Source organism: Cebidichthys violaceus, unplaced genomic scaffold (assembly GCF_023349555.1).
Source record: "Cebidichthys violaceus isolate CVI_PGR_0920_01 unplaced genomic scaffold, fCebVio1.0.p SCAF_28, whole genome shotgun sequence".
Classification (NCBI taxonomy): Eukaryota; Metazoa; Chordata; class Actinopteri; order Perciformes; family Stichaeidae; genus Cebidichthys; species Cebidichthys violaceus.
In genome coordinates this window covers 1,110,750-1,137,973 of record NW_027176461.1, presented here as the reverse complement: position 1 = coordinate 1,137,973, position 27,224 = coordinate 1,110,750, and the positions used below count along the sequence as shown (strand labels likewise).

At 39.3% G+C, this 27,224-nt stretch overlaps 4 protein-coding genes across 16 annotated transcripts in view; 2 read left to right on the top strand and 2 right to left on the bottom strand.

The window, feature by feature from the left end:
* The first annotated feature begins 6,765 nt into the window (after positions 1-6,765).
* Positions 6,766-13,204, top strand: LOC137880525 (titin homolog). The gene is made up of 2 exons (XM_068721937.1): positions 6,766-11,983; positions 12,132-13,204. The coding sequence occupies exon 1, from the start codon at positions 6,847-6,849 to the stop codon at positions 11,947-11,949; it is 5,103 nt and encodes a 1,700-aa protein (XP_068578038.1). The 5' UTR covers positions 6,766-6,846; the 3' UTR covers positions 11,950-11,983; positions 12,132-13,204.
* Positions 13,205-13,366: 162 nt separating this feature from the next.
* On the bottom strand, positions 13,367-17,359 carry rmnd1 (required for meiotic nuclear division 1 homolog). The gene is made up of 12 exons (XM_068721504.1): positions 17,213-17,359; positions 16,286-16,741; positions 16,084-16,189; positions 15,898-15,973; positions 15,541-15,580; positions 15,330-15,430; positions 15,118-15,224; positions 14,973-15,037; positions 14,772-14,848; positions 14,344-14,464; positions 14,119-14,235; positions 13,367-13,947 (listed from the first exon to the last, which is right to left on the bottom strand). Exons 2-12 carry the CDS (start codon positions 16,712-16,714, stop codon positions 13,915-13,917), a joined length of 1,272 nt encoding a protein of 423 aa, XP_068577605.1. The 5' UTR covers positions 16,715-16,741; positions 17,213-17,359; the 3' UTR covers positions 13,367-13,914.
* A 1,043-nt stretch (positions 17,360-18,402) lies between these two features.
* Positions 18,403-23,073, top strand: ccdc170 (coiled-coil domain containing 170). Its single transcript, XM_068721502.1, has 8 exons — positions 18,403-18,487; positions 18,681-18,863; positions 19,387-19,689; positions 20,296-20,496; positions 20,612-20,785; positions 21,017-21,259; positions 21,502-21,705; positions 22,599-23,073. Exons 1-8 carry the CDS (start codon positions 18,461-18,463, stop codon positions 22,884-22,886), a joined length of 1,623 nt encoding a protein of 540 aa, XP_068577603.1. The 5' UTR covers positions 18,403-18,460; the 3' UTR covers positions 22,887-23,073.
* Positions 23,074-23,095: 22 nt separating this feature from the next.
* The window catches only part of syne1b (spectrin repeat containing, nuclear envelope 1b), a 76,195-nt gene continuing 72,066 nt past the window's right edge, over positions 23,096-27,224 (bottom strand). For 11 of the 13 annotated variants that reach the window (XM_068721488.1, XM_068721501.1, XM_068721500.1 and 8 more), the window contains 3 exons: positions 27,031-27,123; positions 26,043-26,101; positions 23,096-24,177 (listed from right to left, as the gene is read on the bottom strand). In XM_068721488.1, the coding sequence (XP_068577589.1) occupies positions 23,940-24,177; positions 26,043-26,101; positions 27,031-27,123 (390 nt within the window). In that variant the 3' untranslated portion in view covers positions 23,096-23,939. The remainder of the gene's footprint in view (positions 24,178-26,042; positions 26,102-27,030; positions 27,124-27,224) is intronic. The other 2 variants (XM_068721497.1, XM_068721498.1) reach the window with 1 other exon arrangement.

Sequence of the window (27,224 nt, the reverse complement as noted above, 5' to 3'; positions counted from 1 at the left end):
TCTCCAACTAAATTATGTTTGACAAAATTAAATTTGGGCACTCAAAAGGACAAATAGGTTGACAAATTAAAAGAAAAACATGACAATAAGTATTTGATTCAATACATTATCTATTTGTGAATAGATAATTAACACTGAAAGAATAAAGGTCTGTAATAAGCCTGACATTTTGATAATTAATTTAGAAATAAATATTCCAACTCATAAAAGTACATGTTTGGAATATTGGAATCAGGGGACTTTTCAAGAACCACTGAACAACTGCATGTGATGCCAAGAGACTTGCTTGAGAAGCCTGAAAAATCATTTCAGCATGACTTACAGCAGAAGCATCACACACATGATACCGCCTGATGTCTCATGTATCAAACAAGCATTCCTTGGGAAAACTAATGATCTTCAATTTACAATATTCACAACTTGTGTGTCCTAAAATGACCTGAAAAAACTGTTATTTTTTTAATATGCGAAAAGTCCTGTTGACAATAGTGCAGAACATTACAGAAGTGGTTCAAATATTATACTGTATAAGGTTTGCATTGTCAAAAATACAACAACTGGTTTATTTAGAAACATTAAAGAACAGTTCACAGATTTTATATATAAACATTTTTGGCACCTCTTTCTGATAATGCACCCTTCATAAACAGCTCAAAAACAACCACTGAATAAAAAAACAACCTGGACAACCTTATTGAAGACAACGAATGTCCCTGTTGCAGTTACATAAACACATTAATGTAAGAGGTGATGACTGACAGATCAAGATCCAGCAGCATCATAAGCAACCATTCTTCCCTGTTATGAGCTGACATGGCAGTCCTCCATTAAGAAAATTGCTTTCTCACTTTTCAGACTATAAGCTCCAACTTCTCCCTAAAAGTTACGCTGAGACCTGAAAGGTTTTAGATACTGATGAATAATATGAAAGAAACAAAATGAGAATGAGATGGTAACTTTATTAATAATCAAGATGTTTCACTTCACATTACTTCATTATGCAGTTTGTTTATGACTTTTAATCACATAAACTGAAAATTGGGGATTCAATTTCCCCAGTCAGGCAACAGTGCAGTTCATGTTATGTATGAAATCACTGTCTTTTCTAAATACAAATGGTCAAGAATAAAAATGAGAAACTGCTACACTTGAGAGGGTTTTGCAGTCGAGCCTCTTTTAAAGTCTGTTTGCTTCGACCTCTGATGCGACTGTTCACTTCCAAAGAAGATATCTTTTCAGACCTTTAACAGTATTTCACAGCACATAACTTCATGCATATATCTGCTGTCTGAGGTGAACGTGTTTAGCGGTGCAGTTTCGCGCTTGTTGCTCGGACATCCGCTTCAGTCAGCTGAGGAGGCGATGTGTTTTCTCTGCAGGTTTTTTTTTTTTTCTCCTCTTCCTTTTTTGATGCAGCGGGAGGCGTGCCGGGCCGAGCCGGGCCGGACTAGGCTCGGCCCATAGGCTTCATGTGATTCTGCAGGGAGGCGTTGGGTTATAAAATACTTTTTCAACGTCCAGCTTGCATTTGAGAGCTGACCGTCTCTCGCTGAGCTACTGGACTGCAATTTTTTTTTCTTTTTCCGGTGCGCATTTGGGATATTTACATCACTTGTGCGGCTCGTTCCGGACAGTGACGCGCTGCAGTTCTGATAATGGGAGACGCTCAGTCTGCGCAACGGGAGGGCGAGAAGGATGCAGCGGATGAGGAGGAGAGCGGAAAGGTGGATGATGCTCAGACTGAGCAGAATATCGAAGACAAGGTATCATCTTATTTCCCACAGATCCAAATTGTTGACATAGTGCAGATAACCAATGCCACGTCTACAGACTTTAAACTTATCTATAATGATTTAGTTTCATCCTCATCTATGCATTTTCTGTAGCAACACATGTTGTGGTATAATGAAAGCCTCGTCATGTTGCATAAAAATGCTGAGGCTGGAATTTATTGTTGTTGTCAGAAAGGACAGTGCAGGTGCTGCTTGCCAACACATTCATTAACCCCAAGAAGAAGAAAAGTCCTTGTCCCAGTTGAATGAATGTCATCGAACACATCAAGCTCACTTTATTCAGGTGCAGAATGGAGTCATTACTACCACTTTCTTCCTGGTTAAGTTGTTGAAAGTGTGTCGTCCTTGTCTGTTTTTGTCAGAGGTTGGGATCTGTCCCATTGCTTTGGTAGTTTGAGGCTAACTCTGCTAGAAGCTGTTAGTGGACTTCTGAAAACCCTGCTTTCACTGTTTCATTGATTCAGCAAAGGTTTGCATTTAGATGAAAGGAACCAATGGGGAGGCATAATGACCTTTCATTGTTAGAGGAACCTGAGTAAAGCCCAGGAGAGAGATGGAATTTCTCCTTTGTTGCACTCAGCAGAAAGCAACATCGATTACTTGTGTACTACATCATCACTTGGTCGGGCAGAGCAGGAAGTTAATTAGACAGCATTGTATGTGTGAATGAAAATAGTTATTAATGTATTATGAGCTATAATCACAAGTTTGTGATGATTTAATGGCATGCTTTAACCTTTGTGACTTGGGTGATTACATGTTTGGATGGAATAAATGGCTAACGTAAGCCACTGTCACAATGGATCATTTCATCTTGAATAAAGTCTAATAACTCAAGTTTTTAAGAATAAGTATACATTTTTTTTTAAAAAGCAATATTTTCCAAATGCCACGTTGTCTTTAGTTTAATTAAGAACTCTTATCAGATTCTTTCTTTTCCGAATAAATTGTAAAAAATACTTGAAGAGCTATATTCTTTGTCACACTCATTGGTACTTTTGTTTGCAAAGTCAAGTTTGGTTGTATTTCCTGAAGGTAAACTGCTTTATTCGTGAAGTAAGGTCCACTTAGAGGCAATTAATCATTCTGGTTTATGGCTGACTGAAAACAAAGCGATGCGTGTTCACAGCCCCTAATATGGGCAAGGTGTATTACTGGAAAATCAGCTCACAGCCATCCATAATTATATTATGTGTAGTATAAGCTGGTTTTTGGTTCACCCAGAACATTTTACTTAGGCAACATTTATAATGTTTAAAAATGTTTATCACGTTTGAAGAAAGAAATGGTGGCTTCAAAGGCCGCTGTACACCACCAAAAGACCTATACCTGATTCATCAAAAAATATCACACAGAGTGTTCATAATTTTTCTGTGTGTATCATGATGTGACAAAACATTTAAAAAAACACAATGGAAATGAATCTACTGTATTAATGTCCAACAAAGTCGTAGCAGGTGTTAGCTGGTGCCATAGGACCCTACAGCTATTTGTATAGTTGCTTAATTATTGTGTTTCTCAAGGCGAAGAACACGTTTCTTGTTCCCTTTTGCCTGCTCAGACTTTCCCCACTAATCTGGCTCAAGCATTTGAGATTTGGACAATTAGGGTTGTTTAACTGTAAGACTACCATCACATCAGCAGAACACTGACTGGACTATGTTAAATAGGACTTTGGAACCCTAGTTAATCAAAGATTGAAATTGTTTGTTTCATATAAGTACAAAGTCTGATGGATTTGTTTTATTCTCTTGCTTTGTTTTAACTGAAACTAGTGATTTTTAAATTATTATTACAAACAAGGAAATGTTTAAAATTGACTTCTAACAGACAGGAAATTGTTTTATTGTCTGGTTTACATACAAACAAATCTTTGACAGAAGAGCAAGGGTCCATTGTACGTGCTAAGTTTTATGTTTGGTTTCAGCCTCTCAAAAATAAAGGGCAGATCTCTGAGATCAATGGAAAAGCAGACAGCTCTACAGCAGAAGTCAATGGTCACTGTGAGGATGAGCTCGCTGCAGAGGGTAGGTGCTCTAACACTATTACTGCTTATTGGCGGACAACGTCAGCATAATTTCAACAGATGCATAACTTGTTTGAATTCATCTCCGTCAACATTATTTTACAGTTCTTGCAATCCAAGTATTTAATAATTAATTTATTTCCTGCTTTAGCCGTCCTTTCACCAGACGAAGATGTTTCACAAACAGAAACGCCATTTAAAGAAGAAACACCATTAGAAAATGTTGAACTAAATGAAAAGGAATCACCTAATGAAGCTGATGCTAATGAAGATATACCCCTAGAAATGACTGAAATGAATGCAAAGCAGAATGACATCAATGAAAGTTTTAAGAGATTTTTCAGTAACATTGGTTTGAAATTGACAGTAAAGAGGGGCTCAGGTGAAATCCCAACAGATGTGACCAATGATACTAACAAAGAAGAACCCAACAGACCAGAAGACGTTGAGGACACCACAAAGGAAACCACAAGTGAGAATGCTGAACAGAATACCGATCTGAACATAGCACAGGAAACATATGATAACGATTCAACAACATGTCCAACCCTGACAGACGTTACACCGGAGGACATTCTTGAAAATCTAGAGGAGAAAGCAACAGAAACCAAAGTAAAGGTTGAATCTGATTATGCAGATGCAGCGATGACTTCACCTCTAGGAGAAGATGTAAACCAGGATACCACAACTGAAGAAGAGCCATGTTCCACATCTCCATCTAGTCCTAAAGAAGAAGTTGTTGTATCCCCAATTAAAAGATTTTTTGCAACTGGAATCTTCTCTGGACTACGGAAGAAAAAGAAGCCTGCAGAGGATGAGACCACTGACAAAGAAATTAAAGATGTAGGCAAAAAGGAGGTCGTAGAGAAGACAGAACAAGCTGCACAAGACCAACAACAGGATAAAGAGGACATTAGTATAGGTGTTGAGGCTGCTGCATTTGAGACAGAACATGAAGAAAATAAACTAAAAGGGGAGATCCTGTCTGCAGCTCAGACGATGGATGCATACACAGACCTATCAACCATTATTGTCACTGAGCCCGAGGTTCTGAGTTCTCAAGAGAAGGACAAAGTTCAAGCAAGTCCTCTGAAAAGGCTGTTGTCAGGATCTAGTTTAAAGAAACTATCCAAAAAGCAAAGAAGCCGGAAATCAAGTGATGCAAAGTTGTCAGACTCTGGAGAATATGTTTCAGATCAGCTCCTATCATCTACTGAGAAAGCTGAGAATCAGAAAGAAAAAGGTTATGCACAACCCTCTACAGAGACAGCAGGGGAGGAGGATGGTGCATGGGCTTCCTTCAAAAAACTTGTGACTCCAAAAAAGCGCATGAAAAAATCCTCCTTAAGTAATGAAGAGACACAAATCTCAGGTTCAGTAGAAGAACCAAAACCAAGCGAAGGAGGGCAACTATCAGATCACAGCACAGAAGAAGGCAAAAAACGAAAAGACTCATCTGTTTCATGGGACTCTGTTTTGTGTAGATCCGGAAGGAGACGAAGCCGAAAAACATCAGACTCTGAGGATGAAACACCTCAAATTGATAACGATATAAACAAGCAAGATGGTGGATCTAAACATGGTGCAGAATCGGGCCTAGAAAATGAGGTTGATGAAATTTTAGCCTATTCACCCAAACAAGCAGGAAGTCCTTCAGAGAGAGATGGAGTGTCAACATGGCAATCACTGAAAAGACTTGTCACCCCTAAAAGGAAAGCCAAGGATGACGATGAAAGCAAAGACAATGTACAATCTGATAGTGAAGTAACTCAAGATGAGTCCTCGTTTTCAATAAAGAAACTCCTACCAGGACGAAAAAAGAGGAAGTCTGCCGAAAAGCAGGACCAAGTATCTTCAGATGAGGCTGATAAGGAAGCAGCTTCAGGCGACGAAGACTCTGACACACCAGCTGTGGTTCCATTGTCTGAGTTTGATACAGTTGAGACAGAAGTTCACATACAAACACAGGCAGACGTAGAAAGTCATATACCCAAAGAAGCAGACTTTGAACACCAGCAGGACCTCCTTGATCCAATGGCTGAACCAGTCCTACCTAATGACAACCTGGAAACTGAAGCAAAGAAAGTCCAAGGCAATAATGATGTTTTAGAGAATCAGGCAACTACAACCCCTGCTACGAATGAAAAACTTGATGATCTTACAGAATCAATAAGTAAACAACAACTCAGTGACATTCCAGAAGAGGCCACTCCAGCTTCAGTCACAGAGGAGGCAGCTAGAGATGACACCATAGCAGAGGACCTGATAGAGATCACATCTGAGGCCATTACTGCACCAGAACATTTAGATATTACCCTGGCAGATGAAACTGAGATGATCTCTGCAGTGTCCCAGTTATCTTTAGAGTCTTCAAAAACATCCGGCAACACAACACCGGTTCCAGCAGAATATGTTGTTATGGAAACAGATGCGCTTCTGTACCAGGTTGTTGAAACCATCTACATAAGTCCAGAGGCAGTTCCAGTTTGTTCATATGACTTAAGATCTGAAAGAACAGTATTTTCTGTCTCACATGAAGTACTGGAAACATTTGAAAAGGACGAGCCAACAATTCTGGAATTACACAGAAGGTCAGATGCTACTAAAATTAACACTGGCATAAAGGTTAAAGAACTGGACGCAAATAATGAACTTGCAGCCACCATCCAAATAGAAAACATATATGAAGTCAATGACTCTGTTTCCACAGAGATTGTATCTGAAGTTCCTACTGAGGAGTTTGACACGGCTGAAATCGCTGAAGATGAAGTACAAGAGGTTGACGTAAGACATCCAGAAGACAGCATAACCGAATTAGAAAGTATTGATGAGAGCTGTTATCTGGTAGAATGCCTATCGGAGGTTAATGCGACTGGGTCTACAAAAAAATTACCTGAAGGGGACGAAATTGTCCAAGATAAAGGATCTCTAGTTGAGGCACTTCAAACTGAAACAGAGCCCCCAAAACTAGACTCCCAAGAAGCAGACTCACATGCAACAGTGGCAGATGAAACTAAGGATGGGGCAATGGAGCAGGAGGTAGAATCTGAAGATGATGATCAACAACCAATAGAGGTGGATAATTTGCAAGAATTAGCAGATGTACAAGCTCTCACATTGGGTTTAGAAAAGGGGAGTGTTCCATCACTTGAAAAGGACATAATATCAGAGGGCATACCAGCAGGCGAAACAGTTACATTTGAACTCAAAGAGGTGCCGCTAACTGAAGTGAGTGTTGAGCCAGAAAATGAAGATGAATTAGAAACAGATGCTGCAAAACCTGAACACGTTCAAGTACCAGACGCATCAGAAGCTGAGCAAGCCTCCACATTAGATTCAGAGGAAGGCAGCATTCAATCACCAAAGGAGGAAGTAAAATCAGAAGACATTCCACTAGTAGAAACAGTTACAGATGAACCCAACCTGAAAGCAGAGCGTCTCACTAAAGTCAGCTTTGAGCCAGAAAACAAAGAACTACCAGCGAATGTTATGAAAACTGTTCAAGAATCAGAAGTATTTCAGGATGTTCAAGCACCAACATCAGATTCAGAGGAGGGCAGTGCTCAATCACTTGAAAAAGAGGTAATATCAGATAATGATCCAGAAGGAGAAACAGATGAACCCAAAGAGGAAACAATACCTCTCACTGAAGCCAATCTTGAGCCAGTGGATGCTTCCAAAACTGGACATGTTCAAGAACCAGAAGTATTAGAAGCTGTTCAAGTACCAACATTAGATTCAGAGGAGGACAGTGTTCAATCATCAAAAGAGGAAGTCAAATCAGAAGACATTTCCCCAGCAGAATCAGTTACAGATGAACCAAAACAGTCAGCAGAGGTTCTCACTGAAGTCAGTATAGAGCCAGAAAACAAAGAACTACCAGTGAATGTTATGAAAACTGGTCAAGAACCAGAAGTATTTCAGGCTGTTCAAGCACCAACATCAGATTCAGCGGAGGGCAGTGTTCAATCACTTGAAAAAGAGGTTATATCAGAGAACATTCCAGAAGGAGAAACAGTTACTGATGAACCCAACGAGGAAACAATACCTCTCACTGAAGCCAATCTTGAGCCAGTGGATGCTTCCAAAACTGAACATGTTCAAGAACCAGAAGTATTTGAGGCTGTTCAAGCACCAACATTAGATTCAGAGGAGGGCTGTGTTCAATCACCAAAAGAGGAAGTCAAATCAGAAGACATTTCCCCAGCAGAAACAGTTACAGATGAACCCAAACAGTCAGCAGAGGTTCTCACTGAAGTCAGTATTGAGCCAGAAAACAAAGAACTACCAGCGAATGCTATGAAGACTGTTCAAGCACCAGAAGTATTAGAGGACGTTCAAGCATCAACATTAGATTCTAAGGGCAGTGTTCAATCACTTGAAAAAGAGGTTGTATCAGATAATGTTCCAGAAGGAGAAACACATGAACCCAAAGAGGAAACAATACCTCTCATTGAAGCCAATCTTGAGTCAGTGGATGGTTCCAAAACTGGACATGTTCAAGAACCAGAAGTATTTCAGGCTGTTCAAGCACCAACATCAGATTCAGCGGAGGGCAGTGTTCAATCACTTGAAAAAGAGGTTATATCAGAGAACGTTCCAGAAGGAGAAACAGTTACTGATGAACCCAACGAGGAAACAATACCTCTCACTGAAACCAATCTTGAGCCAGTGGATGCTTCCAAAACTGAACATGTTCAAGAACCAGAAGTATTTGAGGCTGTTCAAGCACCAACATTAGATTCAGAGGAGGGCTGTGTTCAATCACCAAAAGAGGAAGTCAAATCAGAAGACATTTCCCCAGCAGAAACAGTTACAGATGAACCCAAACAGTCAGCAGAGGTTCTCACTGAAGTCAGTATTGAGCCAGAAAACAAAGAACTACCAGCGAATGCTATGAAGACTGTTCAAGCACCAGAAGTATTAGAGGACGTTCAAGCATCAACATTAGATTCTAAGGGCAGTGTTCAATCACTTGAAAAAGAGGTTGTATCAGATAATGTTCCAGAAGGAGAAACACATGAACCCAAAGAGGAAACAATACCTCTCATTGAAGCCAATCTTGAGTCAGTGGATGGTTCCAAAACTGGACATGTTCAAGAACCAGAAGTATTTGAGGCTGTTCAAGCACCACCATTAGATTCAGAGGAGGGCAGCATTCAATCACCAAAAGCGGAAGTCAAATCAGAAGACATTTCCCCAGCAGAAACAGTTACAGATGAACCCAAACAGTCAGCAGAGGTTCTTACTGAAGTCAGTATTGAGCAAGAAAACAAAGAACTACCAGCGAATGCTATGAAAACTGTTCAAGCACCAACATTGTATTCAGAGGAGAGCAGTGTTCAATCACTTGAAAAACAGGTAATATCACAGAACGTTCCAGAAGCAGAAACAGTTCCAGATGAACCCAAACAGACAGCAGAGCATCACACTGAAGTCAGTGTTGAGCCAGTGGATGCTTCCAAAACTGAAAAAGTTCAAGAACCAGAAGTAATTCAGTCTGTACAAGCAGCCACATTAGATTCAGAGGAGGGCATTGTTCAATCACTTGAAAAAGAGCTTATACCAGAGGATGTTCCAGAAGGAGAAACAGTTACTGATGAACCCAAAGAGGAAACAATACCTTTCACTGAAGCCAATCTTGAGCCAGTGGATTCTTCCAGAACTGGACATGTTCAAGAACCACAAGCACTACAAGCTGAGCAAGCAGCCACATTAGATTCAAAGGCGGGAATCCTTTTCTCACTTGAAAAGGAAGAAATATCAGGGGATATTCTAGTAGTGGGAACAGTTACAGATGAACCCAGACAGGAAAATGAAGTTGAGAAAGAAGAAAAACTACCAGTAGAAGCTGCCAAAACAGAATATGCTCAAGAACCAGAAGTATTACCATCGGATGTAAAAAATCATGTAACTGAAACAAACACTGATGAAGGGACATCAATGTGTATGCATGCAGTCATAGAAAGTATTGAGGGAGGTAGTGCTCAGGAATTTGAGAAGCAAATATTGTTAGATGACGTTCCTAAACCAAACATTGATAGTGTCATTGCTTCAGTTACAGATGGATTTAAGGGTGAAGGTGTGGCACAACTGGGTCCCTCTTTAGAGAGAGCAAAGGATCAGGAAACAGAGAGCATTACACAAGATGTTGGGGTTGAGCAGGAAGATTGCATACCTGAAGTTGTAGACAAGTTACTAACATTAACAGCAGTTTGTGTATCCTCTGTGAATGAAGAAGAAAGTAATGTTCAGGTACTAGAAAAGACTGTAACCGAAGAAACTCCAGCATCATGTGTAGACAACGCTGCAGTTACAAATGAACCCAAACATGAAGTGCATCTCAGCGCAGGGCAAGTCAGTGTTGAGGGAGAAAAAGAAAGTGAGTTTTTAGGCAGGGAGATAAAGACTTCTGCAGTTGAACATGCCCTAGCGGCGCATGTAGTCATATGTAATATTAAAGATGTCTCAGCTGCAATACCTGCTGTTTTGATAGAGAAAACATCACCCATTACTGAAATCTTGATAGAAAGAGTCACAAGTGAGCTAATGTTTGAGGAGGAAGTCGAGACTGCTGCACCAATAGTGAAAGACAATAAGGCTGAGACAGCGGAGGAAGGCAGTGTGGTTGTGATGATGCATGTGCCATCAGTAGAGTTTGAGGATAATAACAGAACTCAAGTACAGGTGGTCGATGATGATATCAAATCAGCTGAAACAATTGTGGACACAGTGGTAGAGGTAGGGGAAACAGAAGCCAAAGAAGGTATAGATGTTTGTCAGGAAAATGTTAAAAAGGTAGACAGTCTCTCCACAACTCCAGAAATTGTAGAAGAATTAATTAATGAGCAAAACAAGGTGACCATTCAAGAAGTCATTCAACATGTAAAGAAAAACTTACCAGAGACAGTACCTGAATCACTGGTTGTCAACTTGGGACAAAAAGGTATTGAACAGCCAGATGCTGTGACAGAAGTGAGTGAGATGGTTAAAAGTGAATCAATTGAAGTTGAGGATCAAAAAGATAGTAATGCATCTTTCCATGAAAGACAAGATGAAACGTCTACGGAAATCAGTGCCGTTGCTGCAACTGGACAGCAAGTGACTGAGGATCTGCACACACCTGATACTACACAATGTTTAGATGTTTCTATCCATGATCAAAAAGACCACTTGGAGGAAACTAAAGCTGAAGAGGAAAAATCAGAAGCAGGTGTCGTAGTAGAAGAGGTCAAATCAAATCAAATGATTCACAAAGAAACACAAATTATCCAAACTCTGATTGTAACACCTACTAACACTGGAGTAGTAGCCCCCGAATACACTGGAGTCATCTCGTCAATAGGTAACGTGGAGTCCCCTTCAAGTCTTTCAATTGAATTCAAACTTAACATACAGTTTGGGCAAGCAAATGAACCAGCTTCCCCACCAGCTACAACAGAGAGATCTGAACCTGTGAAAAAGACAGAGGTGTCTGAGGTCGGAGTTCAGGCAGTAGAGGTAGAAGAACCCATAAAGACAACCAAACAAATAGAGTTAACGGAGGTCGCTGTTCAGGCTACAGGAACAACAGAACTAGTGGCAAACTTAGATTCAAAGGAAAGAGCCGTGATTACTACTCAACCTGTACTGCTGGATATCAGCTTCCAAGCGATGGAACCAGACGAACAAATCAAATCAACAGAGACAGTAACCTCCAGTGTCCAGGCAACAGAAACAAAACAACCAGTTAGGCAAACAGAGAAAACAGAAGAGTCCCTGAGTCAGCCAGTACTCTCTGAAGCATGTGAGCAAGAAACAAAAGTAAAGGAGCCTGCTAAACAAAAAGAGTTGGACCAAGATGTGTGGATGGATGCTGAGGAAGACATCTACACTCAAGCGAAAACAGAGGCGTGCATTCTTGAGGTGGAGGAATCTCTTGGATCTCGGACAGAAAGCGAGCAAGAGGCAAAGGCAGGACTTGAACATGAGGTTGAAATGGCTCCTAAATCCAAGACTGAGGAAGAAGAAAGTCAACAGAAAATGCACAAAACAGTAGAAAGATGTGAAACTGATAGCGAAGGTGAAGATTTTGCTGTTGCACCTGAACATCCTGAAACTGAAACTGTGAGTGTCACAACAATGGAGTGAAATTAATTCTACTCAACTTCAGTGTCACTAAACGGTAAGCCTATCCCTTTACTCTTATTTTTGTGTTTTTTGCAAGATTTTTCCCATTATTCAATTTTCTCTTCCAGTACACCTAAAGCATGCATCACATTTAATGAAATTTCCAAATTAATGAATATGTTACCTATTTTTTTTCTTTCAAGGTTGGACAATCAAAAAGGAAGTCACTCAAGTTTGTAAGAAATTTTCAAAAAGCCACTAAAGAGTAGCGCTGACAGTGGTAGAAGAACTTTACAGGAAACAGCATTCTGCTACTTTTATTTGACATTATGTTCAAATTATTATTATTATTATTATTATGATAATGTGTGTGATTAGTGAGAGAGATCTAGTACGAGCAACATCAACTGGAGAATTGCTGCGCTTGGCTCAGGGTGCATGCAGTGTGATTCTAGAGGTTTAACAGTGAACTACATCCATTATTCAATAGCTTTGTTCAATCATTCTCATGACTTGTTTCTATATAGTGCAATTTTCTTTTCAATTATAAATGATGTTTTTGCAAAGATCTATCTTGATCTTTTTTTTAGATGAACGTCAGAGTATAAGACAGCATTCTTGTTAGCAGTTTTGTGCTTCAAATACATTTGTGTAAGTATTAAAAAACATTAATTCATAATGTATATAATCCAGGCGCTGGACAAATGTTCATTTATTTTGACCTAAAAGGATGCTATTAGCATATGTAGATATTTCACTGTATCATCTGTGTTCATAAACCGTTTCGTCATTCTGCTTTCGTTTAATCATTTCACTTAAAAACATGTCCCCATGAGCTCAATGCAGGGAAAGGCAGAGCTGAACATACCATTACTGTAAAGTATCTTGTACATAATGATTAATGCTTATACAGGCTCATGTGCTCATTTTTAATCTACCAGAATTTTTACTGTGGCAAGTTTTAAGATTGTTTTTGTTTGAAGTTAAATTAATCTTCACATATGTATTCATCATTAATTCAATTGTAATCAGCAAAGCCTTAAACAATGATGGCAGCTTTCCTCATCCCGTTCTATTTCCCAGTGGTTTGTGTGTAAACCTCTATCACCTTAAGGAGATGACAGGCTGTTGTGTCAACTCTTTTCTTTCCACATATACTGACATTAATGGAATTAATTAATTATTGCTGATTTTTTATGTTAAATAATTACAAAATGCAAAACATAAACCTGAGTTATGTGTTTATATATTTTATGTATAAAATATTATTTTATTGGAATAAATTCATACCTGGATATTTCAAGTACTTCTTATATTGCAAATTATTCTTGTATATTGAAACCTCTAGTGATCATAAGTTAGCTTTAGACATTCTACTTGACTAATAAGTTGATATTGTACATGTAAACACTGAAGCACAGCTGTCAAACATTCAATACAACATTTAAAACACTTTATTGCATATTTTATAATACAGCACTCACAGTTGGAGTTCCTGAACTTCATAAATTTAAAACAATTAGTGCATCTTGGGTTTTTATTCTACTGCCAGTAGTTGAGACACAAAACGAATGTGATATATTGAAGTGAGTCTCTATCCTCCCTTAAAAACAACATGCATCTTTCATACTAAGTAATTCAAAGGCTTTTGAACATAGTGTAAAAGTCCAATCAATGTTCTTAAACACATACTAACGTGTGTGGTCAGCTGATCCCAAAGTTTAAAAAGTCCCACTGATGCACTTTGTTTTCTGCCATGATCTTCAGCCAAATGGTAAAGACATGGTAAAAAAACAAAAAAAAAGTCATTGTGTGTCGCTGAAATGAATGTACTGTGTAACAGGAAAAGTAAGACATTTAAAAATATTCAGGTCCGCTTCACAATTGCAGTTTCTTCCAGAAAACATTGCCACATATAGTACATTTGTATAGTGCAGCATTCTCCCCAGTGTCTTTTATAGATTTGTGCATTGTGGGAGGAGCCGCTTAGAAGATCATTTTTGCAAGTTCAAACATAACCTACAAGAAAAACACAAAAACAAATAAGCTTAAACTAATATTTTGAGAATTTGAATTCATTATATTATTAATTAAATTCAAGTAGACTAACCAATGTTCACAAGAGGACGTTCTGTGATGGTTTGATGTGATGAATAAACAAAGGGCTCAAAGGATCTCTTATCTCCTTACCTCAATAGCAATGAGGATGATTATCATCCACTCCAACCTCAAGCTGTGCTTCTCACTCAGGTGGCTCCTCATCAAATCCGTTAACTGTGAACAATGTTCCAGCTTCTCATTCACGACCTAAAACACAGACAAATGTTTCTCACTTAGATCAGAAACAGAGTGCCAGTATGAGTCTCTACATTACAACTATGGTGCCACATTATTCTTTGAAGCAGCTTTATTTACATTGACTCTGCGGTTGATGCTGAGGAACTGGCACGTCTTATCGTAGAGTTTTTCCAGGTTTTCTCGGTCCCAGTAGAAATCGGGTGTGATGAGCAGGTCAGACCTCAGGTTTATACAGTGTCTGTCCGAGGAGCATGTGAGTACAAAGGTTTAAACAGAGTCTGTCATCCCAGCAGACCGACAATGGTTCTTATAATTGCAATGAGTGGCAAAAACAACACAATACATGGATGTGAACACATTTCTGCTACTGATAACCTGACAAATACAAACTGAATTTACAAAAAAAAAAAAAATACAAATCTGAGGTTTAAAGTGGAAACTGGAAAGTTTTGGCTTAAACCTTTTTCCTTAAAAAAAAAAAAAAAAAAAAGGAAAGGAAGCAGTTCCCTCTGAGCAAACTGCTATTTAAAGAAAACAGAATTTACCTTAAGCTGAAAAGTTCACCTATCTTCTTCATAACCTCTGCAGAGGACAATTTAACTCTTTTGCCAGACTTCAGCGTCTAACGAGATAAACAGATTAGGACATTAGCATTAAGTGGAGCACTGATGCATGGTGTACCTTACACACAAACAAACAACCATTACAGATAATCAATTATTCAGAATTTCTTTCTGCCACTGTACCTCTGGAATTGATTGAATGGACTCCACAAAGCTGTCTAAAAACACCTCCCATATCGCCAGCTTCACTGGAAAAGAAAGCATGAGGTTAAACTACAACATAACAATTCAAATCCTTGTGATTTATAGTCTGAGCGCCGGTTCTCACCTGACAAACATAGTGCATTTGAAAATGCAAATTTCTCCAGAACCGCTTCATGTTGTTCCATCTTGTCACTCAGGATAAAGTTGCCACGCTCAAGCTTTGTGTTTCCCCTGAAGAAGAGAGATTTAAACTTAATGGGAAAAACAAAATACAGAAAGAATGGAGCGTACTGTGCATAATAATACAATGTATTTAATGAGTGAGTATCAACCTACTCTCCAACAGTGTAGTTTATCTCCTCATTTTCCCAGTGGACTAACGCTACTTCATAGGGCTGGATCTCATGACGTTCCAATACTCTCAACACCTTTTTCAACTGTAGAGACAGAAAATATGCACATTGTCGAAAAAGTATGCTACAGTAACAAAGTCAGCAAGGATTACAAGGAATTAAATATTATACTTAAAAAAGTTTTGTTTTTTTACCATTTTTTCCTCAACATTCCAGAAAACGACTGATCCTTCCCTGAAATTACAAATAGAAAAAATTAAGTCAGTAATTTCCCAAAATATAAACAGAAAATTGCCATAACACTGTAATTACAGCTGAATATATATATAAATATTTACACCATTGCCATTCAATATTATAATTATAATATATGCCATTATAATATATTTATCCAATATAAATATTTTCCACAACCCATCACTTCATCTAACAAAACAAGCCGAACTATCAGTGCATCAACAAGAACATTGCCTAAATAAAAGTGATCTAAAATGATTTAGAATACTACTAAACTGAAATGTTTTATATATACATACTGTATATATTTCTACCTGAAGAAGAACATTAGAGCGTCGTCATCTGGCTTTGCAGCCATCTCTGTGCTTATCACCAGCACATTTGAGGCATCTGAAATCAAACATTTTTTTTCATTAAATGTGGTAGTTGTTCCAAGCAGCATATAATCACATTTAAATCCCAGGAAAGCTGTATTCTATAAATATATTTTTGAATCATACCTCTTGGTAAATCTATCTCATGGAAGCCGTGGCTGATCAAGTCGTGGCAAAGTGTTGGCAAATGATACTGATCTGCTGTTGCAAAGGCAATACATTGCATCATATCCTACAGAGAAACACAGGCTTGAATTAATCACTAAAACACAAGCAAGACATGTATGAACACTTAAAGAGATCAGTCATTATTAGAGGACTGAATCACCTTGTCCACGTTCAGGGAGGGCTGATTGGCTCTGGAAGGTTGTTTAGTTCTTGGTCCTTTGGGAACCCTCTTCCCTGGCACCGCTGCTGGTTTTAAACTCGGTTTTAACACAGACTTCACAAGGTCGGGTGAATAAAAACGCTTCTGTCCAATTCCACATTTAGTCAGCATCCCTGGGTCAGTTATCAAAGTGCTGCCATTACTGTTAAACCCAACCAAAGCAGGCGGGACACGTCTGGTGTGCTCCAGCGGTTGGTGAAGAGTGTTTGAATGATAGGTCCTTGAAAAGATCCTTGGGGCAGACCAGTTTGAGTGAGTCCTGGGTGTGGCTTCATACTGGGAGAGACAGGCCGAGGTACAGAGGCAGACTGGTTTCCACTCTGCAGGCCGCTGGGCTCCCAGTCTGGACCACAACGTCCGGAGAAGCATCTTAGCATGGACAGCTGCACAGGTGAGCTGCAACACAGGAAACAGCCAACAGTGTACCTCCAGGAGATGCATCATGATGTACTGTATTATACTCTAATGTGTATGCATTACAAAGCACTCTGGAACCACAACCTGGATCTATTAGCACATACACTTAAATATGTAATTTCAGACATCTTTATAAAAATAGGAGTGAATATATAGGAGTGAATATAGAAGTGAATATAAAAATAGGAGGCAGAATAAGCTACACTGACCTTGACTACATTAGCTAACGTTAGATATCACACTCTTCACTAGTAACGTTAAGTCCGCTTACGATATAACCATTTTAAATGAACTGTGAGAGCAAAACACTAAATAAATACGGTTCAGTACCTGGAGCTGTAACTTCAACTAAGTTACAAGCCAACAGAGGTGGCGGACGTGCTAACAGATCACAGAGTGTGTAACGTTAAGGCTAACCGATGTGTAGCCGTTAGCCGTTGGTTAGCTTACCGGTAAATGAAAAAAGAAGCGATTCAACAGGAGTCGAATAATTCAACGCGTCCGAAAACAACGTTTTTTGTTCATATGTAACTGTGAGTACAGAGACATTACACCTTGCATGACAGAGACAGACACAGGAGGCGTGTTTGCTGCATGTGTTTGCTGTTTGCTAATAAAGTTTTGTTGCGGCTCATTTCCTGTTTATGGTGACGTAATATTTCGAGTCGTATGCCCCGATCATTGACTGGCAGGTTGTGTTTTGCTGCTCCAGGGCTGTAGCCAGGACCTCTGGGTTCTCTGATAGAGTATTACAATCAGTAATTGAGTATATCAATTTGTCATATTTAAGTTTCGGTTAAATTAGTTATGTGAGCCATGAGCCACAACATCTCCAGTTTACATCCGACTGGGGACGTCTGTTGCATGTCCTTCCTCGTCTCTCTCTCTCCCCTCACCTCCTCGTCTCTACTGTTGGCTGTCTGATAAATGCATTAAATGTTCCCCCAAAATGTAGCATATTTAAAAGCTATTCACTGGCCAGTGGTTTACAACCTACAGTTTGGGATCACCTTCATTTTTTCTTTTCTGACTTTTCTCAAATCTTCAGCATTTCCTTGTGAAATACTGGATATTTGCAGTGAATAAGCACACTCATGTTCAAACTAAAGCAATAATAACATGTGATAAGATATCACATGTAGACATTACATCATTTTAAATGTTCAAGAACTGTTTATAGTCCACCATAGTATGTTTGTCATTTTGAAGTGTTTCCTCAACTCCCAAGTGAAACTGAATGTATCATAAATGATATACTTGCAAGGACTGAACTGACCAAGTGGCAACACTCAGCATGCCTTGTGCAACTTACCATACAGTATAAATGTAATTACTGCATTGCGAAGAGTGAATTGAGAAGACTCAAGTTGGTGCCCTAGAAGTTAGGCTACCTTAAAGTCTCAACTTAGGGCTTCAAAATTATTAATTTGAGTTAACCTTCACGTGCATCTTCATCAGCTTCTTGCTTCTATTTTTTGTGTGTTATTTCATGCATTTTCTCACTGTTTTATAAGCTATGAATTACATATAATTTGCATCCAAAAGGCATCTTTTTTTTTGTTATTTATAATGTCAGACGTTGCTACAGCACTCCCTCTGGTGGAGTCCGGTATAGCTTGTGTTTGGTGTTGCCAGGAGACTTCTTAAAACAGAGACAATTCTCTACTGTTTTCACTTCCCCTGCAACACTTCTAATTAATGGAAGTTATGGAAAACTCTGAAGAGGTATGCTAACAGAACATAAATCAATTATAACTATCTTCATGACACATATTTGTTATTGAGCATGAACTAAATTGCACCTGATGTTGAGATTAGCTTCTTAAGCTTTTAATTGATAAATGTCCAACTAGAGATTTTACAATTATAAAGTTATTATAAATTATATCTCTTGAATGATTTCTTTTTTAATTATTAGGTGGACCAGTCTCATGAGAGGGAGAGGCTGAAGATGAGAATTGCTCTTTTGGATGAGAGTGTGAAATCCTGTGAGGTGGAGTGTAGAGCCAGCAGAGAGACAGTGCTGAGGCTGGTGGCAGAATTGGACCGAGAGAGGAGGAAGGCTGCCAGCAGTGCAGCAGCTCTCGATTCACTAAAAGGGGTACTTACACAGCTCTTGAACTCTCCATACTCAAGTTTATTCTAAAATGACATAGTACAGTGCAACCATCAAAAAAGTCTGCCCAGACACCAAAAGAGAAGTCTATAAAATGTTTTGATTTGATTTATTTAATGTTTCTAGGGATTTTTAGATATAACTTTTCACCTACTCAACACATCAAGGAACAACCTTTTGTGGGTAAATAGTGATTAATATAATTGATTTATTTAGTTGGTTTAATAGTAGTCAAATTGAGTATATAAATACTGCAATCAGCCTATAAAATAACCTCCATGTGTAAGTTTTTAACTGCGTTAATGAATACTACCTCCAGGTTGATAAAAAACAAAATTCCCCCAAAGAATACAGAGGACACAACATTGGTGTCTTTGCTACAGCCATGGTGTGCAGTTCTGCACTGGAATCATTAAGAACCATATCAAAGTTTCTCCTGTACGTCTTATTATTAAACATCAACAACATTGTGTGTTGTGACTCTTTGTGGTGTTTTTACCTCCTTCAGGAGTTAGACGGCTTGGTGGTGGGCAGGAGGAGCGTTGAGATGGAGAGGGGAACCCTAATGGAGCGGCTTGACGCCAGCAAGAGAGTCATAGAGGCAGCGAGGCGAGAGTCCCACTGTTTGGAGAAACAGGTGGAGGAGCTTGAAAGAAAGCTACAGTCGAGCCAAGGAGAGAGCCAGGCAGCTGAGGAGAAGCTACAGATGTTCCTGAAAAAGGTGGCAGGCCTGCTGCAGGGGAAGTCTGGGAATGTCATCCTGCACACTGAGAAAGACGTTCTACACAACCTGGATCATGTCTGCAATAAGGTGATGAAGCAGATTAGGATCTGTGGCACAAGCTGAAAGGAAAGAAATCTTAAAAAGTCAAACTTCCAGCAATACAAATATGAACTTTATTGAGAGAGCCCAAGTCGAAACAAGTTGGTTTCACAATAAAGTTCTTCTTTGTATTACAAGTATTGCCCTATGAAATTAACTGAACAATGGTATAGCCTAATGTTTGACTTTGTGAACATACACTCACTTCTTTAAAATTGTAAAAGGGATTTTTCAGTGAATATTATTGTTATTTCTGATATTTCAATACAGTGTAAACAGCATTTTAATATATTGTCAGGCTGTGGTAGAGCTAATTTTACTCATTTTGTTGGGTGGTTTAATTTACTTTACAAGATGCATTTTAAGTGTTTAGAATAAGTTTAAAGAGTTAGTACCTACATTTCTCAGATAAATGCAGTGGGGTAAAAAGTAAAGTACCTAAAAATTGTACTGAAATACATACAGCACTTGAGAAAATGTATTTAGTTACTTTCAAACACATTTCCCATTACATTACATCTTGGGTTTCCATGTCTCAAAAAGGCACTCCTCCTCTAAGATAAATAGCATCCTTACTACCTTTTTTGGAGGCAGTCTTTTCCAGAGATAGAAGCCAGGCTGTGTCATGTCTCTGAGGAGCTGAGCGAGCGGACGGAGCTACAGCACGGTGCACTGCAGAGGGCTCAGCTTGCAGAGCAGCAAGTCCAGGACCTGAGGGAGAGACTGCAAGGTCTGGAGACTGAGCTGTTGGCAGCAGACATGCGGCGTGACGGGCTGAGATACAGCAAACAGCATGTGAGTAAAATCAGGAGAAAAGAAGTTACAGCTACTGGTAAATACCTAAGAAAAAGTATGTAGATGACAGAAGTATAGTCTTCCATCCATTATTACTTAGTGTTTTTTTTAACAGTATGAAGAGTTCCTGGAACAGCTGTCAGAGACAATGAAGGTTGACAGTATTGCTGCGGATCTAGGCTTCGACATGAGGCTAAAAGTCATCCTGTCACGGGCAGAGCAGCTTGTCAAACAAGAGGCAACTGCTTTGGTGGAGAGCAAAAGTCTGACCTACAGTCTGCAGCGAAAGGTGGGCTTGAAGGAGTGTAATTACTGTCACTTTTATTATCTTTAAATATTACAAAAGGTTTTAAACAACCAAACAGAAGCTCATACAAATGTTCTGAATGCTGTTTGAAGATTCCATCTTTTATTTAGATTGTGATGAAAACCTCCTCGCTAAATGCACAAATGCAAAGCAGTCGTTGTGTCGGCACGACCAGCAATACACCTGTAATCAAAATGTTCCTTTTCCCAATAGTTTAAGTCGCAGAAAGACCAACTAGAGAGCAAAGGACTCCACATCCAGCTCCTGAGGAAGAAGGTGTCAGAGCTGGAGGAGGAGAAGAGGAGCCGTTCAGCGTTGGCTGTGGAACGAGATGATGCTCATCTGGAGGCCAGGAGGCTGCAGAAAAAACTGGAGCGTCTCCAAGGCGAGCTGAAGGCTACCAAGCTGTCCAACACTGAGCTCAAGGCCCAGCTGTCCCACAGCAGTGAGCTCAAGGTAGAGGGGAGAGAGGTTCAGGCCCCTAAAAATAAATCCAGAGGCATTTTCACCTCATAATGTATCATGTATTTGTGTTTACGTCTGTGTATGTGTGGGTGAAAGGAGCGGGTTATACTTTTTAACTGCAGGTTGGTTCTGAAAACAACCATGTATATTTTTTTAAGTATCAGAGTATTCCAGAGCAATAAAGCCATTGAATAACAGTTGCTTCACTGAACACCTCTGTCTGACGTGCCAAGTTGAAAGTCGTGGAACAGAGTCAGGCCATGCAGGAGCAGAAAAAGAGGCTGGATCAGCTGGCGGACGGGAAGGCCAAGGTGGAGAAGAAGCTGAACACAGTGAGCTCGGACCTGCAGAGCCGAGAGAAGAAGACCAGAGAGGACCAGCAACAACTCAACTCCCTCAGACAGAGCCTGACTCAGCTGTCCGACAGGGAGAGAGAGGTGAGGGAACGATGAATATCAAAAGACTTGTTCAGCAACATCTGAACAAAGAAGTTCAAATAGTGTGGTGGTGATATTTAGAATTCTTCTTATGCCTATATTTTTTTTTTGTGATTGAAAGGACACAAAAACTGGTACTTGTGGCACAATTATTGAAACCACAATCTCATGTAGCTATCTATCTGTCTATTGACCAGGGATGCTGAACCTTAAGCACTTTGTCTGCTTTACAAGGCATTTTAAAACACTCTTTGCAAATAACTACATACAGTAATCTACAATAGACACGTCATTCAAAACTAAAAGCCTGTGTGTGTTGTTTGCTAAATTTAAATACCACACTCAATTATCAATCACCTGCACCCAGAATGCCTCTGTGAAATAACCTTTAAACAATAAGATCACTTAGAAATCAGAGCTTGAACGCTATTAATAGCATTCAGGTTTGCTTTTTGGTGTGCACAACAATGGAAAGAGTTAGAGGACTGTAATTACAATATTGTTTACAATGCAGTGACTATGTTCATGTCATTTTTAGTTAAAGTACTTGTGACTGATACTGTATTGAGAATAAACACATTGTATTTGTATTCACAGTCTGCTACAAATGAAATGCCAAAGACTAGATAATAGTGTTTTATACTTAGCACAGTATCAGTGTGCAGTTGGCTTGTGGAAAGAGCTATTTATTGGTGTATTGGCAAAAATACAATTTTAGAGAAGTTTAAATAGTTTTGAATGAAGTGTGTGCTGATAAGATATTTTTTAATTTATGATTATGTTTTTGCTTTTTGTGTGTAGAGTTTCAACAAAGAGTGTTAGCTTCAGAAACTGTTTCTTAACAATTGTAAAAAGCTGTTAAATCAAACTCAATATTCTTTTATCTCGTTCAGTTGGTGGATTTCCGGATGGTTGTTTCCCATATGTTGGGTCTGGATGCCACAGCTCTTGCTCTCCCAAACTATGAAATCATCAAATCACTGGAGTCCTTTCTTCACCCTCATCATCACCATCACCACCTTCATCATCATCACGTTAATATGCCCTGGCACTGTCCTACTCACCAGAGGCCTCATGTCGCCCAAATCCAGGACTTTCCTGACAGCTCCTCTTTTGATCTTTCTACCTCCGCGTCTGCTTATCCAGGGGAAGCAGCTCCCCTTAACGAAGCCTCGATTTAAACATTATGCTGAAGCCAAACTGTATTTAAATGATAATGTATTATTGTGGTCTAAAAAGTATATAAAAATAAATCTTTTACAGAATCAAATAACCATATTTTCCTAATTGTGTTTTCAGGAAAAGCTCAGTAAAAATATGATTCACTGAATAAATGTTAGACATGTAAAATCCCATACAAAATTAAATAAAAAGACAAATGTAAACATGATGATTTGGCATTCATTGTTTTTGATGGTCGCATATACATACATTTTTCATATTAATTTGTTACCATTATATACACATGTTAAATAATCCTGGACTGTTATACATTTGATACTGACGGTCATACAAAATATACAATAGTTCTATATTTCATATTTCTCAATCCTAAAGACCTGTTTTATATTTTGTTAAAAAATAAAACAGTAAAATGTATAAAGACAATGGTTGACTGATGTTGAAGATTAAACTCTTGAAATGTGTCTGGCTTTGATATTAAAACACACAACTTGGCTTAAAAGAATCTTACATGTATCAATGTAACTCAAGTTAAAAATGGACACAATGACGGAGATAAGTAAATAAAAGCAAAGATCAGAACTGCATGCCAAAATACAGGTAAAAAAATAATTGCAATGTAAGATATATTAAATGTTTTTTGTGTTTGTTTTACAAATTTTTGAGTTTCAAGCAAATTCACAGGCTATATTTCAGCATTTACCTTTGGTGCTATCCACTGACAGATCTCTTCAGAGAAATACAACATGTATATGCCACTGAGTTGATCTCCAGTTCATTCATCCAGCAATGTCCACTGTGTCTTCAGTTTAGTTACACCAAAGATGCTCCTTAATTGACACAGCATTACACAGCATTACACAGTGAGATGCTTGATCCTATGTGCTACACACAAAGATATTAAATGTGAATGGCAGCTGTTTTTTCTGCAGCACAAATGGATGACCAAGATCATTTTTTGCTCCCAAAATGATGGACCTTTTAAAGGATATCAATGTAATTTCAAGTTAAGTCATACTGATGCATGAGTACTGAACGCTCGTACAGCCAGTCTACACTGGAGGTGGTCCGTTAGTGTAGCTGAGCATCGGATAGAAGGAATGAGCAAAGTTGTTGGATTGAGCACAGTAGTCCTCCTCAGTCATTGGCAGCAGGAAGGCAAAGACCACTAACAGGAGCATGACGAGCTGGAGAGGCAACGCGACCCAGAGGACGCGCCACAGAAACGAGGATCTACGAACCGTCTCCGAGTCAGAAGGGAAGGAAGCGGATCCAGCGTCGCTGCGAGACCTGCTCAAACACACGCATTCACAACACAGCAGCACAGACTGGCGTTTAGTTTCTCACGTCGATCAATAGGAACAAACAAAATCCTGCTATCTGTTTTGACATCTGAGTTCCTAATTTTAGACCTGTGTAATCACATCACAACAACGACCTTAAATGGGTTTTTATTTTCTGTCCACAAAAATAAACTCAGTGAAAATAACTGATTAAATTAGTCTAACAAGCCTTACTTGAACTTCTCAGTCATCTAATTTTCTTCTCTCCATACGCCTTATTGTTTAGGTGTTGTCTACCAATTCAATCCAAATAAGACCTCAGTTCAGCGATAGAGGAACTGCGTGACAGTGCTTATAAGCACCATGCTGTGTTTCAAAGACATTGCCAACGTGGTTCAAAAGCAATGTCAGGACAATGTTTCACAGTGTGATCTACATGCTGACTGACACTGGGTGGCTAAACACGGGTACAAAGACACACAAAAGCATACAGTACATACTATACAATCCTGCACCAAACAAATACATTTAATATGTGAGATTGCATTCCTTTGCAAAGGATGTTAGGCTAGAAGACAAAAGGCATGCTGCAAGTATCAGCTGAATAATCATGTATGTTTTAAAATGGACTCTTTGAAAGTCCTGTTGAAAAATGCAAAGCATGCCGAGGCAAGAGGAGCAATAGCAATTAGAACCGGCCTCTTTGACAAAGTAGTTTACGTAAGCTTTTCTGAAGGAAGTTTGGGAAATATGTTAATTTGCTTTCTTGCTGAGAGTTGGATGACACGATTGATGCCACTCTCAACTCTGTGTGTTAAATAGGAAGCTAGAGCCTGGAGACGGTTAGCCTAGCTTAGCATAGGACTGGAAGCATGGAGAGACAGCTAGCCTACTTCCGTGGTTCCAGCACTAACAAAAAGAGCTCCCAGCCAAAAAAACGAATTTCCCAAAGTGTCATACCAGTTAATCGTATAATTTACAGCCACCATCACCCTCAGCAAAACTGTCTTCTTTTAGCCTCAAAGGTTAGAAGCCACGAGCAGCTAAAGGGAATTATTATAAAGAAGCTCAGTCACACTTACCTACTGTTAAACAACATTGATTTATTAATCTAAATTAAGAGAAAACAGGCCTGCAGTACTCTCTAAATGTATTTCATTAAAATGATCCCTGACTCCAGGAATGCATGGACATTAATGATGTATGAATTATACTCAGGATGTCCTATGTTACCAAAAGTGCCCCTTACCACTTTACAAATGGAGATCTGAGACTCACAGATGACAGACTGAGGGGGGGAGATGGTGGATAGTTGGTGAGATAGCAGCAGCAGCAGAAGAAGAAGAAGAATTGTCTCACTCACACACACACACACACACACACACACACACAAGAGCGAGAGAGAAAGAGAAACTGCAGCCTTTGCATTGTTCATTGCAGACATTTACTGGTTCGGCAATTTGAGAAAAAGGGTGTGTGTGCTCAGTAACAGCGAGGGAGTGTTAGACATAGAGAAATATTCGTGTTATATGTAATAAATGCCCTCTGGTTAGCGGTATTAAGCAGCCGCGGACACTGCCGGAGAAGAGGCCTGGCACCATCCCTTGTGAAACTCTTTTATTAAGGATGTGTGGGCTGCATTGCACCTCATCACCGAGCCTACACAGAGCGTCTAGACTGACAGAAGATGATGGAATTCACTATCATGAGCTGCTAATCTGGCACAAAAACTGAAATTGGGATTTTTAAAAATTCTTTCAAAACACAGCTGTTGTTGGGGAGGATTAGAAAGCATGGATCGGCCTCCAAGTGCATCATGGGCTGATGAGTTCCATTATCTTCTGGGTGTGCTAGAAACCAACAGAAAGGTACCTGTGCTGTGGACTGCTCACAGAGGGTCCAGGCTGTGACAGACTACATTTGCCCCGTTGCTGTTTGCAATGAACAGGGGGGGGAAGGTAAAAGAAAGAAAGTATGTTTCAGTCCAGGCAAATCAAGACAAAGCTACCGATGAAAAGAAAACTCCCAAAATGAAAGAAGAGCAGCAACAAAATCATATGTGAAGGTTGATTTTGTAAACCGTGGTAACAAGGAATCTGGCTTTTTCAAAGTTCGTGACTACTTTGAAGTGCTTCGTGTTGTGAGTGCAACAAACTTATTGCAAATAAAAAGCTAGGAATTATGCAATGTGATGCATGGATTCTTTGATAACAGTGACATTCAGTAACACACACATAATATAAGCAGCGACATGCTTATTTGGACTGACATCAAGATATATAATGAATCAATACTGATTCTTGCAGCCTACAATACAAAACATATATGATGTCATGCTTTCTACATCATAAAACCAGAGCTTATATGCTTCTTTTGTATATTTAGCAGTTTCATGATAGCCAGTATTCCTGAGAGTAAAACTACAGGGATCATACCAAAACTAGAGGGAGAAGAAATTAGAGGAAAGTTTATTTGTAGATTTGTAGGACAGAAGTTTGTTTTTGTGTTAAAATACTGGAAGAGAAAAAGTGATAGCTAGGGCAGAAATGAAAAAGTCATCCAAGGAAAAGAAAGTTAGAAAGAGAGGTTTCCCTAGTTGTCTTGCAGGATTTTGCTCTTGGAATACACAACATGCATGAAGAGTAAAAGGCTGGAAAAAAGTTCAGAAATCAGAGGGAGGGAGTGTAGAGCAGGTTGTGGAGGTGTAGAAAGGTGTGAGGAGAGATCTTGGGATGACATGGGTGAACATGGCCTTCAACTGGGCATTTGGGGCACAAGTTAGTGTATGCACTGTCTCAGAGGGGTAACCGAACACCTGGCTTCACATAGAGCAGCATGTACAGGTAGATGTATACGTTACCGATCGTTGTCGACTTGGCGTACTCCTTCCTGATAAAGGACTGAGGGAACCGGAGGTGTCCAGCTCATCAGCAGATGACCAAGATGACAGATCCTGTCAAAGGAAACGTTTGCACAAAAGAGAGAGAAAGCAAGAGAGAGACACATGAAATATCAGACAGTGGTCGGCAAGTAGCAGCCTTCCATTTCATAAAT

Excerpts from the sequence above, each read along its gene's own strand:
- LOC137880525 (XM_068721937.1), top strand. The coding sequence starts at position 6,847 with ATGGAGCAGGAGGTAGAATCTGAAGATGATGATCAACAACCAATAGAG.
- rmnd1 (XM_068721504.1), bottom strand. The coding sequence starts at position 16,714 with ATGCTTCTCCGGACGTTGTGGTCCAGACTGGGAGCCCAGCGGCCTGCA. Across the intron at positions 15,431-15,540 it reads GGAATGTTGAGGAAAAAATG|TTGAAAAAGGTGTTGAGAGT; the intron begins GTAAAAAAACAA and ends CTGTCTCTACAG. Across the intron at positions 14,849-14,972 it reads CCATTCAATCAATTCCAGAG|ACGCTGAAGTCTGGCAAAAG; the intron begins GTACAGTGGCAG and ends TTATCTCGTTAG.
- ccdc170 (XM_068721502.1), top strand. The coding sequence starts at position 18,461 with ATGGAAGTTATGGAAAACTCTGAAGAG. Across the intron at positions 20,786-21,016 it reads CCTACAGTCTGCAGCGAAAG|TTTAAGTCGCAGAAAGACCA; the intron begins GTGGGCTTGAAG and ends TTTTCCCAATAG. Across the intron at positions 21,260-21,501 it reads CCCACAGCAGTGAGCTCAAG|TTGAAAGTCGTGGAACAGAG; the intron begins GTAGAGGGGAGA and ends TGACGTGCCAAG.